The 14,711-nt window shown below is 45.4% G+C and overlaps 2 protein-coding genes across 2 annotated transcripts; one reads left to right on the top strand and one right to left on the bottom strand.

Annotated features, from left to right (window-relative positions):
- The first annotated feature begins 1,057 nt into the window (after positions 1 to 1,057).
- On the top strand, positions 1,058 to 2,866 carry LOC108165328. The gene has a single exon (XM_017301361.1). It carries the CDS (start codon positions 1,058 to 1,060, stop codon positions 2,864 to 2,866), a length of 1,809 nt encoding a protein of 602 aa, XP_017156850.1.
- Positions 2,867 to 6,012: 3,146 nt separating this feature from the next.
- Positions 6,013 to 7,415, bottom strand: LOC108150946 (odorant receptor 74a). Its single transcript, XM_017279280.1, has 4 exons — positions 6,531 to 7,415; positions 6,383 to 6,478; positions 6,132 to 6,314; positions 6,013 to 6,063 (listed from the first exon to the last, which is right to left on the bottom strand). The coding sequence occupies exons 1-4, from the start codon at positions 7,413 to 7,415 to the stop codon at positions 6,013 to 6,015; spliced, it is 1,215 nt and encodes a 404-aa protein (XP_017134769.1).
- Between the last annotated feature and the right edge of the window lie 7,296 nt (positions 7,416 to 14,711).

Raw genomic sequence — 14,711 nt, forward strand, 5'->3', positions numbered from 1 at the left:
GCTTATGGAAAGACATATTATATATTCTCTGTGATTACAGAATCAATGATTACAAGGATAGTATACGAAATCATTTTGTTAACACGAAGTTATTGTAAAGAGGATTTTGGTCCACATTTTCTCAGCAAGAGCCCACTGCTTATAAGCATAGTACATAGGTATGTATATCTATACCCGTAAATATACACGAAAATAGCCATGAAATTGGTTGTAGAAGGAAAAGTCAGCCCGGCCAGCTCAAGAAGGCAGCAGCAAAGTGGGAACTGCAATTGGCCACTAAGTACTTTCCAAAGTCTTTTGCATGGCAGCTCACATAATTCGTGTTGTGATAGTCTCTCGGCCTCGTTTGAGCCAAGCCTCGCCCCAAACTGTTCTGGCTCTGTTACTTGTTGGTGCTGTGGATGTGTACACTGTGCAGAGACGTAGAAGTTGGCCCGAAAGGCAGACAGCAGTTTTCGGTTTTTGTGCCCAAAAAACATAATTAAGTGCTTGGCAAGTTGTTGGCTATACGGGAATTTGTCATAACATGGGCAAAGCGAGGGGAAATAGTGGATGGGGGATAGAGGAATGGGGACCATAACGAGCAGCAGAACCGTTGATAATGTACTAAGTAGTAATAAATTTTACTTTTATAACAAAACTACAAGCAAAGCAAAGAAAACTGAATCTGGGGGAGAAGGGGCGAAAACAAACCAGAAATCAAGAGCGAGTACTTTTACCAGGCGAAAAGTGAAATGGGTGCTGCCTGCCCTTTAACCCACCGCTCAACAAGTTGGCGAAGTTCTCGAAGAGTCCGCTCAGAACAGACAGAACGGACAGAGGCGGAGAGACAGCAACGTCAACCGTCAACCGAGCTGATGAAGTGGCAATGGCCAAGAGCCGGACTTTAGTTGTAGCTGGCAAGTGAAACGCAAAAGTTGAAATTAAATCAAACATCAAACTGAATCGCAAAGCCAAGAAGGGAATAGAACGGAGACGGAATAAGAGCCAGAGCCAAAGCCAGGACACAGCTCCACATCCGACCACCACCCTCTGAAACATGGCAACATGAATCGAAATGGGGCAGAGACCAAGTGCCAAAAGTGTTAGGAACTTTGTTATATTTCTGTTGATTTTACAAAACTGCGGCCGGGCACGCACCCAGCGGTCGGCGGACAAGCAGGCCGAGCAGGCGGGGCGTGATGGATTAGCAAAGTTGGAGTTTAGTGCCCAAAGCGTCCATCGGACTGGAGCGGTGGAAGAGGAAGCTCTCTATGTTTTTAATTTTGCAAAAATATACGAAACTTTATACGGGTATGCGCGATTGCTTCAGGCCAAATCCAACCACTCATCCGAGATCCAACAGAATGAAGGGCGTACTTTGCTCTGGCAGCCACAGCTCCAGTCCCCCGACAGACGGGTCAGTAGGAAGCCCTTCCATGTGCTGGAGCAACTGCAGCAGGACTTGGGCGACAAGCTGAAACGGACCACTACAGTGAAGCCTTTCAGTGTGCTGCGAAAACTGGCCCTGGAGCAGCAGAAGCAGGTCATGCAGCTCCAAAGGAAGTCCAATGCCAGCTTCCACATCCTCGAGGCTCTGGACATGGATCAGGAGGTTCTTGACAGAAAAACCACTACGACAAAGCCCTTCCATGTTCTGCAACAGCTGAGCGAAGATCTTGAGGAGGCGTACAGGCACACCACAACGATGAAGCCCTTCCACATCGTGAATGCTCTTATGGAGGAGTCAGCAAAGAAACAAGACCATCACCCAGAAGATGAGGCAGAAGAGGAAGAGGGCTTTGAGGTGCTGGAGCCCATCGTTGGGGAGGTCGAGCCGAAGCCGCAGCACAAGGACTTGCTCAAAGACCAGCACAAGGGCGTGCCCCAGGAGCAGGGTCGGGCCAAGGACAGTCAGAAGAGAAAGCGAAAGAGAATTCGCCGCCGAAGAAAGAGAATTCGCCGACGCCGCAAGCGGACACGACGTCGTCGTCGGAAGAAGCGCAAGAAGAGACGCAAAAAGCGGAAGAAGAACAAAGGCGACAAGGGTGATAAGAAGAAGAAAAGAAAGAAAAAGGGAAAGCGCAAGCGGAAGAGGAAGAAGCAGAAGCCGGAGCCAACCGAATCCCCTGTATTGGGCCTCTTCCAGCCGGGTCATGTGATCTTCGCAAATCCCACCAAACAGCCCCACTACTACCACCATCCACATCACGGTGGATATCCCTCCTATCCCCATCCCCATCAGACCCCATCCATGGCAGTATCCACTGCCCTGTTGGCCACCCTTACCACTACAAAGCCTCCGACGACCACCCATCGTCCCTTCAGCAAGATTAAGTATCTCCTGCGGCACAACAGCCTTTTCAAGAAAAAGAAAAAGGAGTACCTCAGCCATGTGGGACAGGTGCTCTATCCGTTCGTCAAGTTCGTGGCCTTCTTCACGGTTCTCAATCCCTTCACCCTGGGCGTCTTTCTCTTCACGCTCGTCTCTCCAGTGGTCTTTGGCTTCCTGGGCTTTGTGGCCCTGAGTGTGCTGGTGAAACCATTCCTCAATCTGGTCTTCGGAGTTAAGCAAAATGTGGATGCCTTCGATCGAAAGCGTTTTCTGGCCAACAAGAGGGCTGAAAGACTGAAGCTCGGCCTTCGTCCCGTCACCATTCACAAACATTACTACCAGCAGAAGCCCGTGCACTCCGCGCCACCATTAAATCTGCGTCCTGTAGGTCACTGGCGCCGGCAATGGGGAAATTTGCAGCCACCGCCCCGGCCTTCACTCTCACCACCATCCACACCACCAGCACCACCCACACGAACTATGAAGCAACATTTCAATCCCTTACTGCCGGACCACCGCGAGGCCCTTGATATGGACTATGACTATGTCTAAGAAGGGTTGTGCTATAGATACATAGAGCATAAGCTTAGTTATTAACACCCTTTTTTTTAGAATATACGAGCTGTAAAGCATAAAATGACAGACACACTATTTCTGAGAAATTAATTAATTATCAGATTGTATTTTCATTTTCCACTCAGCGTTTCCATTACTTTATAAATACAAATATTCATTAATTACTGGAAACAAAATCTAGGGTCTGTAGAACGGAAAGTTACTAATTTCGATGCGTCGGATGTTCCACTCCCAGGCACACTCCAGACGCATTCTTACCTCCATCCATCACCAATGGAGGAATTGCCACTTTGGGTACTCGAGGGGCAACAACATATTATATTTTTCATGCGTGTGGTTGTTGGTGAGTAGCGTCTAAACTTGAGCGTGGGCCATTAAAATTAACATGTTGGTAAAGTGAAAATTAACTAGAACCAACCCGTCAGTGGGAAGCAGGACCCAGTAAAGACTGTTGGCAAAATCTAATTAAAAAGTTTTGTAAATTTGGGAGCCGCATATTGCTGCTGCTGTGGCTCACACAACAATACCAAGTTGCCGAGAATATTCCAACCAACGGGTCCACTATCCCTAGACTATGTTGCGATTGTCCAAATCTGTGACCATCGTCAGGTGCTTACCGTAGCCGCTCTGCTACGGAATGAGAAAAGCATGTCCGTCCTTTTCATGTACAGGAACACGATGGGAGACACCTTGAAAATCACAATGTACAACAAAACAATCATGGGACCTACTATCCGGTTCGTCAGCTGCTCCTTCCACCAGAGTAGATCGCAGTTTTTCAGCACGTAGCTATAGTGCATGATCCTCACCAACATCATCCACATAATGGTACACTTAGCGATACATTCGTGGCTCTGACGAAACAGGCAAAGATATACAAGGGCATACCCAGGATTTTGCGGAGGTGAGCCGGATTTTTTCCATGCGTGACCCATGAGTATAGGGTTATATTAGGTTTGTGGTGAAAATGGATGTGTGTAACGTCCAGAAGGAAACGTTTCCGACCCCATAAAGTACATACATATATTCTTGATCAGCCCCCACAAAATCCGTAAATCTCAGCCACCCACAATTTTAAAGATACGAGAAAACCAAAAACTAACGCAGAATCCTAGAGAATGACTTTATCTTCTAAACTGCATAATCTGCACCAGATCGTAGCATTATTATGGCCAGAATAAAGAAAAAATTGCATTCTCTCTCGCTCTGTCTCTCTCTAATACACACGTTTCAAGGTATGGTTTGGCTTTCGCTAAAAGTGGTCGACTAGATCTCAGAGACTATAAGAAGTAGAGCAACCATATTTGGTATCCATACTCCTGGGTTATCGATCCTTTACAAGTATATTTCAAAATTTCGACCCACCCCCTACCGTCCGCGAAGGAGCTCAACTCCGCTGCAGGGTACATCAACAGAGAAGGATCGAGAAGACTATATGACTGAGTTAAAACACGGATGCCCGTGTATGAAACAGACCAAGCATCCAGAGATGTAGCGGAAGGCGAGAACGGGAGAGGATCAACTTAAGATGGCGGGAGCAGCATCCGAGTATTGCGTGCATACATGTATACAAACAAGTATTGAAAAACTTAAACTTACATGAAAGGTTTGCAATGTGCGCCACAACGAAGCGTAGTATACATATGTATTAGTTTAAAGAAAATGAGTTCTGGTTAAAATCTTGTTTACATTATTTTTGGAATGATGAATCAAACATCCTTTGTAGCTAGGATAAACAAATATTAATGAAGATTACACTTCCTTGCTTGGAGCTCGAAAGGCTTACTCCCCTTCCACAAAGAAACCCAGCGAGGTGAGGGCCAATTATTAGTTGGAAATCATTTCAAGAACTTTTGCAGTTGATGCTCTTCTACTTCTGCTTCGTATTCTTATTCTTTTTCTGCATCATCCTATTGACGGCATTGGCACTTTGTTAACACAATGCACAGAACCAATATCAATTGCGCCTTTGCAATTTGCCATCGGTTTGCCAGCCTTCATAATGGAATCGAATCGCCTTGGGAACGCCACTTTGTGTGGCTCAAAACAAGTCGTTTGTCGCACAAGGAGCTGCTTCTGCTTCTGCTTTTCCAATCGCACTCTCTGAATAGGAGATTGCTGGGAGTAGATTGCTGATGAGTGGAGAGGACTAGCAGCAGAGAGGAGCAGCAGCAGCTGCCATAGAAATACGGGAAAAGCGCCTTGCCATGCCGAGAGTGGCAGTCAGAGGCAGAGGCAGCGGCAGCAAATAGAAGAACGAGTAATAATAAATAAAATTGTAGCCAATTCATAAGGATTTTGCATTTTGTCGCTTCAATCAGGCAATGGATGGTCGGCCAGATGGTAAGAAATGGGAGTACTATGAGTGTCTGGATGTCTATGGAGCAAGGAGGAGGACAAGCAAAAGACACGCAAACAACATTCATTCATATTTGCCAAGTGCCGATTGAAGCCGAGCTCTGGATCCCTCCTACTCCATTTCCCATCCCATGCTCTTTTTCATCCCCTTTTCAGTACCCTTCCCTAACCCTGCAAAGCACAATATGCGTATAAATAACGGATTTCCTGTTATAAAATATTTGTAACGACATTTTTACCCGATTTATGTTTCCCACATATCGATATTTATGTATGTAGAAATATATAGGGTGAATATTTTGCAATGTGCGATGTGGATGTGGATGCATGTATTCCCTTCTATATACTCGTAGTGCCATGATAGGTTGCTCCTGCTCATGCTCCTGCTCGAAAGCCCTGCCAATCGCTGCCACTCAGTCATGGCTGACAGTTATGGCTATAAGGATATCGATGTGCCGGGTAACGTCTTTGGATTGCAGCTGTCAACGCAGCAGCAAATTTCATTTGCTTTAAATGTGCTCCTTATAAGTGGAGTCGAGAGCAGAGCGGTGGATTGATAATGCACTAACTGTGCATCACGCTGCAGTTGTACTCCGAGCTCCATAAATCACAGTCATGCACGTGCTAATATCTTTGAATACGAATAAACCCCATCCCCCAAACATAAATGGGTGGGGCTCTGTTCCATTGTTAGCGGGTATCTAGTAAAGCTAAAGGGGAAGTAGGAGTGATGGGCAACTGAGATGTGGCGCCATACGGAATTCTCAGCGCATCGAATTCAGAAAGGTAAAGTAGGAGAAAGCACCTTGAATGATCTGCAAATTTAAATACGAAAAAGTACTATATTAGTTAAAACCTAACCTGGGAAGCAATCGAAGCTTACCTTGAGTACGGCCGCCAGACTAACACGAAAGTACTTTAGACCAGTTATGAAGAACGGTCTCGAGTTCAGTTGGATGGCCAGGGTGACCAGCTTCATGAGCCTGAGATTCTCCTGACGATTGTTCGATTGATGGACCACCTGCTCCCAGTTCGCCGTGTAGTACATCAGGGCCAGATCATCCGTCTGTCAGACGCAAATTAAACCATAAATTTGGGAGAAATGTGAAGGAATACGAGGTTTTGTCGTAATACCGTCTTGTAGAGTATAGAGCCAAGCGTGCCAAGGGACAGCAGTTCCATGAACTTGGCCAAGAACCACACAATGTAGACCACATTACCTAGTGGATTCTGAGGAGAGCGACAGAGTGGGATAAGAATAATTAGGAATGCTTTGGCATACCGTGTAGGCCTTAAAGCTCAGGGCACACAGGAGGCCTGCACTGAAGGCGAACATCACAAAGATGCGGAAGCTGAACTCCTGTTCGACCTCTTCGCCAAATTCATGAAGGGCACCATTCCGACGTAGTATGCGGGTCAATTCCCTGCGATAACTGGCAGCCATCTCCAGTTGGTTGGCCTCCCCCAACAACCGCCGGGCACTACGCCGCAGATCCTGCCCCAGCTGAACGTAACGGGCATTCAGGTGCATCATCATCTCGCCGAGGACGTTAAGTTCTCCAAAGAGCATGCTGGTGACGATGACGCCCACCCAGAAGTTGAGCCCGATCAAGGGGATAAGGTAACGGAGCTGGGTGTTGTCAAATGGATAGACCTGCTTGTAGAGCATCTCGCGGCGATGGTAAATGATATTCTGAAAGGGAACCAGCAGAAAGTTAAATAGGGCCAGCAGGTAGACAATCGAGTTAAGTCTCGTTGCCAGCATCTGACGTTGGATGTGGGCAAAGAGTTGCGGCTCCGAGTCTTTCTGGACGTAGATATCCTTGTAGAAACGTTGCAGTAGACTCCTGAAGCGATTTTTGTGCCAGGCCAGTTGGAAGCAGCGTATCTGCATCTCCACCAGAATCAGATAGGTGGGCATGCCCGTCAGAAAGTTGTCGATATCGTTCCGATTCACAATCAGGTAATGAAAGTCCACTTCGTTATGCTCGCAAAAGATCAGAAATCCAACGATGAGCACGAAACTCTCCAAATGCTTTGTCCAGCCAGCCACGCCCACCTCCAGGGGCCACGAGATATGATTGAGCTTCCGATACAGGGCCACAGGCCATGGCAGTGGAGCGAGCTCCCCATCCGCCAAACGGGGACGATAGCGAGTGCCTGACATATCCGGACAGGACCGCTCTACTGTGATGATTGACTACAGCCACTCGGATTGGATGGGAGCCCATTTATATTCTAATTCCGATTTCCGCCAGCGCCAGCCTGATGAAATATTAAATTCAAATATTCCTCAATGCTAAATTATTCAGTTTCATTTGCGTTCGTCAAAACAAACCCGAAACCGAAACCAAAACTCCAACCCCAAAAACCAATATTTCATTATTAATTCGAGTTTGTTTGGGGAACTCAAATCAAGTGCAAAAGTTCCAAGTTAATTGCGGATAATTATTAAAGCTGTGAAAGGTTCTCAAGCTTTTAGAGAAATATATATATACATATACATATGTACATCCGTATGGAGAGTATTTTGGCTTTGACCAGTTATTTGAGACCCGTAAGCATTTCCCAAACAAAAGCGTATTAGATGAAAAATCAAGCAAAGTCAACGATGAGCTGTTTGAGATGTTTTATGTGCTTTAACATGGTTCAGCAGAGTTTCATCAACATCGGTATGACAGCTGCCATAGGAACAATGGATCTGCAAGGGTATTTAAGGCTTCGGCCCCCAAGCTAGGAATCCTTTCTTGTTATGATTATGACAAAATAACACTGACATAATTCCAATAAAAATGAAATAGCCGTAACACACTGACTGACAGTCCTGCTCGGCTTTTGTCCGGCAGGTGAACAAAGACCCACAAAACGAAGAGGCATGAATGGGATGGGGTAGTAATGTTGAGCAGAGCTTCCTCAAGCAGCTCCCCAAAGTATGCACCTGGGAAGAGCACCTGTCGTGAGCGTGAGTGTGAGAGTGTGTGTTTGTGTATAGTCCTGTCCATACTCGTATCAAAGGGCGACGGAAAAGGCGTTGAAGCAGAGCAGATTCAATTCACTACTGTTGATTCTGCCCCTCGTTGCTGTTCTTTTTGTTGATAAAAGGATGAAGACCCAGCGGCGAAACTCAACCGGAGGAACCGGAGCAGCAAAGGGCCTCACAACAAGAAAAAACCCCAAATAATATTAATATGCAAATTGAGTTTTTTAGTTGAGTGATCTAAGCGGATAACTGAGGACCAAGTCAAGGCGAACGAAAGCCTCCGGAGACCGACAGACAGACAGACCCAGACAGAAGGAGTCGGGGATTTGGAGGTGGCTCTCACTCTCTCTTTGGGGCACTTTGTTTTTGCTTTATTGATTGCCTGGGGGAATCCGGGACGACTTACAAACACATTCAAGCAGGAGTACGTACTGCTTAAATGCGAGTTTCGAATCAATTGAAATCATATTTTATTAAACGTTTACGAGGCCATTTTCCACAGCCGCCGACGGCAAACTGAACACACACTGAACGAGACATCGAAATGGGCACCAAGTCAATACACATCTGGGTATATAAATCAGGAATCTGTAGCAAATATATGGGGACACGGACACGGACATCCACACCCACAGACACATATAAAAATATTTACAAGGAGTCATGCACCCACACCGCTGCATCCAGAACACCAGCGGCAAACGCATCAAATATAAATACATAAAAACAACTAGAAAGATATGCTCGAAATTCCGACTAAAAGATACCTTATAGTCGCGAATTATTCAGCCATCGAAAGATGATTAAGTATCTGTTATCTTTGAGGTCGAAAAGGTTTCGTTCAGCCTTGTTCGGATTCAGCATACCCTATTATTTTAGGCTACCGGGTATAACAATATATTTATAAATATCTATAGAGCCACAGGGGCCGTGCTATGAAATTGTGCTGATTCTCTCGCTTTTTTGCGTGGAAAACAAATTCCAAGAAAAATGGAAAACAGCCAGACTTAGATTGAAAGCAAACGAGCAATGGACCCACCCGGGCAAACAGATGGACCTGCGAAACGGCACGAACTAGGGTAAGTAAACGGGAAAAGTAGGAGTACCAAGCACAGGAGCAGAAGCAGAAGTGGCACGCCAATGCTCAGGCTGTGGAAATATGCCCGGAGGATTTGCCAAATGTCACGCAACTTTCTGCCAGATCTGTGGCAGGGGGAGCAAAGCCAAATACAGAACATCCTGCAAGCAATTGATTTATAATTACGGACACTACAAATGGTAGAAACGCGGACCGGGAGTGGGCTAACAAAAGCGGTTTGGTAAGCTTACTAAATTAGCCAGGCCAAAACATGATGCTGAAAACTGTAACCGCCACTCCGAATCCAACTCCTACAGTTGTGGCGGCCCCTCGGCACAGATACGAGGCAGTGACAGTGCCACCAAGTGCGTAATTTCCGCTGGGCAATTTTCTTGGTCTTCTTTATTTCCTTTTATGTTGTACCCTACCCCTACCCGTAAAACCTGTGGCACGCGGTGCGTATGAGTGATATCTTTCAGATTTTTTGTTTTCCACGAAATCTTCACTGCCAGTGGGAGTATCTATGTATCTGGTTTTTGTAAAATGTATGCAAATTGGTTTACTTTCTTATGGCTGGCAACCAGCGAAGCCGTAGGCCGAATGAACCTGGACACGTGTGTCGCCTCCGCCTTCGCCTATTGGACAAATGGTAAGGGGCCAGGGAATGTGGCGATGTGAAGCAGGGGACACCATTGTCTAGACATAATTGGGGACCTGTCCGTAGATCTAGTTTATATAATACAAGCAAAGAGATATATGAGATGAATACTTTGAAAGCAGGTAGAGAAGCAATTTGGAGCTGTATTTCCAAGAAAAGCAGAACGTAGATTTCTAAACATGTAGATGTACTACAAATTAAGATTAATTTTCAGATTAATCTTAGCTTTTCAAAGCTATTTTAGATTTAAAGTTAAACTTGCATTAAAATCGTTTAAAAATGTGTTTCTAGTAGTGCAAATTCAGCGGATACGAATTGTCCAGTATCCAGCGAATAGGAATATGCATGCGTCTGCACTGGGAAAGCACTTAGATGAATGTATGTATGTGTTGGCTGGATCACATTACGTAAGCTGTGATAAGAGTTCATCAGCGTTGGCGCACAAAGAAATTGGTGAGATGGGTACAAAAGAGCAGATAGGTCTGGTAAAAATTACGATAAAAGTTTTTGACCCCCAAAATGCCATCGAAAATCTTGAGAAAAATTCAATCCATAAATATTCAGGTGAAATCAAGCTGCCAAACCATAGAATATATAGTCGCTATATATTTAGGATCAATATCGAATTTATTTAAGGAGCACTTAAATCGCTATCATCTCAATAACAAAAGTAATATAGCCTTGGAAAACTAACGTTTCCTTGGCCCCTTCGTGCAGATTCAATCAAACTGAATAAACCCAGCCATTGACACAATCGTTTCATGATTCCCGGCCCTGGCCCCATCCCAATTATGAGCACACTCGTGCCCATACCCACTTAGGTGGAGACACACTGCGGCAGTCGAATGCCGTTGTCCTGGTCAACCAAATATTTATACACAATAAGCTGGTCGGAGCTTTTACTTTTCGGCTTTCCTTTTTGCCTCCGCAGTTTATTTATTTTCCCATCTATGAGTGCGAGTACGAGTACTTGTGTCGGTTTTGCCAGGGGCCAGCCACCATTAATGAAAAGAATATTTTTGCCCATTATGCGCCAATATGGTCCGCCATATTTCGGTTTATTTAATTTTGCGCAAATAAAACGGAAGTGGCATTTTTATTTTTCTCCATCTCCTTCTCCTTATCGTCTAGTGGCGTCCTCCCTAGAACTCTTCCTGGTCGAAAATTCGTGCGCTACATAAAATTCTGATGTCGATGTCGATGCCGGGGCCAAACAAACTTGCGACAATGCTGGGATAGGGATGCTGGATACTGTACTATACTGGGATAGTGGATGCCCCATTGTGGGGAATTTTTTGGAGCATATTTTAAACCAGCAATTTGTGTAGTTCGCTTTAAAGAGTCCTCTCTATGGCCGGGCACTTCCGTTCGGCGCGCCAGTTGTGAGCTTTCCCATGCGCTGCTAAAAATGGAAATGGCTGTCATTTCCTTTGAAGCGGGAGACGTCCCGACCCACTCCCCCACACTCTACCACACTCCAACGCTCTCCGCTACGGCGAACACATCAGCCATTAATGGTCGAAATGAGTTTTCATGCTCAACTATTTGGCAGCAGCCGTTTTGAAGTTTGCAGCTTCTTGGCCAGGGCTTAAAGCGATGGGGATCTCCTCGAGTATGAATCTTTCGTCCATTGAAAAATTAATTAGTAGTATGGAACGCTCAGGCCCTGCCAATGGAAATGCGAATGCGAATGCGAATGCGAATGGGAATGGAATTGCTGCAGTATTTGCTTGACTGACGATTGCTGCAGTGCAACCACTGCCACTCATCCTCAATCATGCTGCTGTTCCTGTTCATGCCTGCACTGCTCTGCTCTGCCCCACCTGCTCCACCTACTCTTTCTACCCCTGTTCCTTATAACTTACGCAACTAATCTGTGCCGTGTGTGTGTGTGTTCTGTGGGTGTGGGTGTGTTCTGTAGGTGAGTTTGCGGGGGCATTTGCATTTAATCGGATTTGCGTTCTGGCTGCCCAGATTACAGGTTGTACTTCTGATTCCAGGAAAAGAAGAGGCGAGGAAGACGCACCAGACAGTCGATGCCCGAGCAGGCCAAAGTCCATTTGTTGTGCAATCCCAATGTAGGTATATGTGTGTTGGCTGCATTGGCGGATGAGTGGACCACAGGCAGAACTAGTAAGCAAGTGGCATCATGACAAATTAACATGAGCAACCTGCCCCAGCCCCACTCTGGACTCCATTGTTGCTGCCTGTGTTGCGGCAGCTGCTGCTCCATTGTGGATGCTCTGTATGAGCGTTCACTTGGGGGCTTGCTGGGTGTCGGAGAAAACCTATTTATAAATGTTGGTTGCTCCTGGAAACTGGTTTCAATTAAGGGTAGTTCATACCTCAGCAGATACTCATAGTTTCAATTTATGATTTGTAGCCTTAGTAAGCGAGTAAGCTAAAACCAATTAGGGAAAGTCCTTCACCTACTTTTTGTCTATTTACTCCATTTTACAGGGTATCTGCTAAGCCCTGTGACCTGAGCGTAGGTAACGAACTGGAAATGCTCTTAGAATTTCCGCTTTATATCAAATATAAAAAATGACTGCTTTTAGACGTATTTGACAAAATTTCTATGTCACTCACACTCCTCGGACTCTATCCTACAGATGTTCCTCGGCACAGAACTCCGTATAGAGACATATAATTGCATAAATCAAACTCAAACATGCAACATGAAAAATCGCATTAATTTATCTGCTCACTGCTCATACAGACCGTGCCACTGCCACTGCCACTGTCACTGTCTCTGCCTATTTGGGGCACATCATCCTCCAGACGCTGGGGTAACATATCCGCTTATGTCAATTTTTTTTTTTTTTTTGCTACTTGGAGCGGCAGCATCATCAACGATGGTCCCCACCTACATACATACATGCCTACATACATACATACTTGCTGCTCCTCATCCTCATCCCTGCCACTTCAGCCAGTTGTCACTGTCAGTTTTAGCTTCCAGTGTTTTGTCACTGGAATCCCGTCCCACTCCTGATTCTCACCCCAGATTCCCCCTCCTGTCCACGATGCCACTCCAATCCTAGCTCTCTTCTGTCGCCTGGTTTGTTTGCTTAAATGCTACATTTACTTTATGGATTGTTGCTATATTTTTTCTTCAACTTGCAACCCAAAAATGGAATGGCGTATAAATTTCACGTCAATTTTTATACACACACTCGTGGAGAGTGGAGTGGGTCTGCAGAAGCTCAGCTGGGTGAGCCCTTGACTGATTGTTGGCAGTCAGAACTTGCTTCCTTTTAATAACTTTCCCACACACAACGCATACTCCTACTCCTACGCCACTATACTGAAAGATACATACATATGTACATATGTACTCGTACACACTCGAACAGAGTGGGGATATCTCCGCTAATAACCTGGTTTTATTTTTTTTAGGTCGCCCACTTTAAGTGTCCTGTTCACGCTACATAGTTTAAAATTCTTTATAATTGGATTGTAGCGTCTAAAGCTGAACCCAACCGGGCATGTTCCCTGGATCAGGACCCACATTTTTTATAGGCAGCCTCGGACGGTGCAGAACCGGGCTGGACCGAACCGAGGAGTTGTCGGCCGCATGTCAAAAGGATTTTACAGTTGACGCGTGCAAACCAAAACTGCTACAGACCCAGGCCCAGGCCAAACAGCCCCACTCAAACCCTTTTCTGTGCGCTCCTCCAGAGCATAGACAGAGGCCGTAACCCTGGACCCAGCACACAGCACCCATACCCAGATATGAAATGGGAGGGAGTCCTGGATGTGATGATATGTTTCATTTCACACGGCAACGGCTGGCAATCCTTTCGACCGCACCGCACAGCACACATCCCCACCACTTCACTCCCGAGCCACAGGAGCCGAGATTTATGTTTTCTTGTAAACAAAATAACGGACATGCTTAAGGCTTTTCAGGCAGGGGTCGCTATCATATGTGTGAGGGGGTGCTCCAAGGTGTGGGTTGAGGATGGGAGCGAAATGGCCCGGCCTCAGGCCATTCCCCACTGTCAAACGGTATTAGGCGCATGTAAGCCTGCGTGTTCGATTTGGAGCTTTCTTTTCCGACTCCGACCCCTATCTGGATCGGATCATCAGGGATGTGTCTGACTCTCTACGAGGATACTCGCAGAGTATATATCTATATATATATGTGTGTGTGTGTGTATGTGGGGGGTGTTGGTTGGTATTTCTGTGGGTGAACCAAACGTAAAAATTAATTATTCAAAGGCGCATAAGATAACTGAGAAATCTCTTTCCTTTTCCTTCTTTTTGGCTACATTTCTGTATCCTATTTTGTTTTTTTTTTTACTTGGAAACGGTTTTTGCCTATCTATCATTAATGGATTGGCAAGCGTGCTCTAAATCTTAAATTACACGTTAAACTTCCTAGAAGTTTGAATAGAAATAAGCGCATTCTAAAGAAACTCAAACTTAATAGCATTGATTTAAATTTAAATGGTCCTAATAGCAGAGGTTGTAGTAGTACAAGTATTTGTAGTATTTGACAGCTTTTTAACTCCCAGTTGACCCACAAGCAGACACACACGAATACCATATGATTCATAATCAAACCATTCCCCCTTAACCCCCGGTAGGAATACTCGTTATTTTCAATGTAGAGACATTCCGTGAACCCATGATGTATATATGTATGTATGTTGCGTTTTGTCACATCTCCAACCACTTCTTGAGACAGTTGCTTTAAAGAACACTTCCATTCAAGGATAGTATATAGCAAAGCTCCTTCAAA

The sequence above is a fragment of the Drosophila miranda genome, chromosome XR (assembly GCF_003369915.1).
Source record: "Drosophila miranda strain MSH22 chromosome XR, D.miranda_PacBio2.1, whole genome shotgun sequence".
Lineage (NCBI taxonomy): Eukaryota > Metazoa > Arthropoda > Insecta > Diptera > Drosophilidae > Drosophila > Drosophila miranda.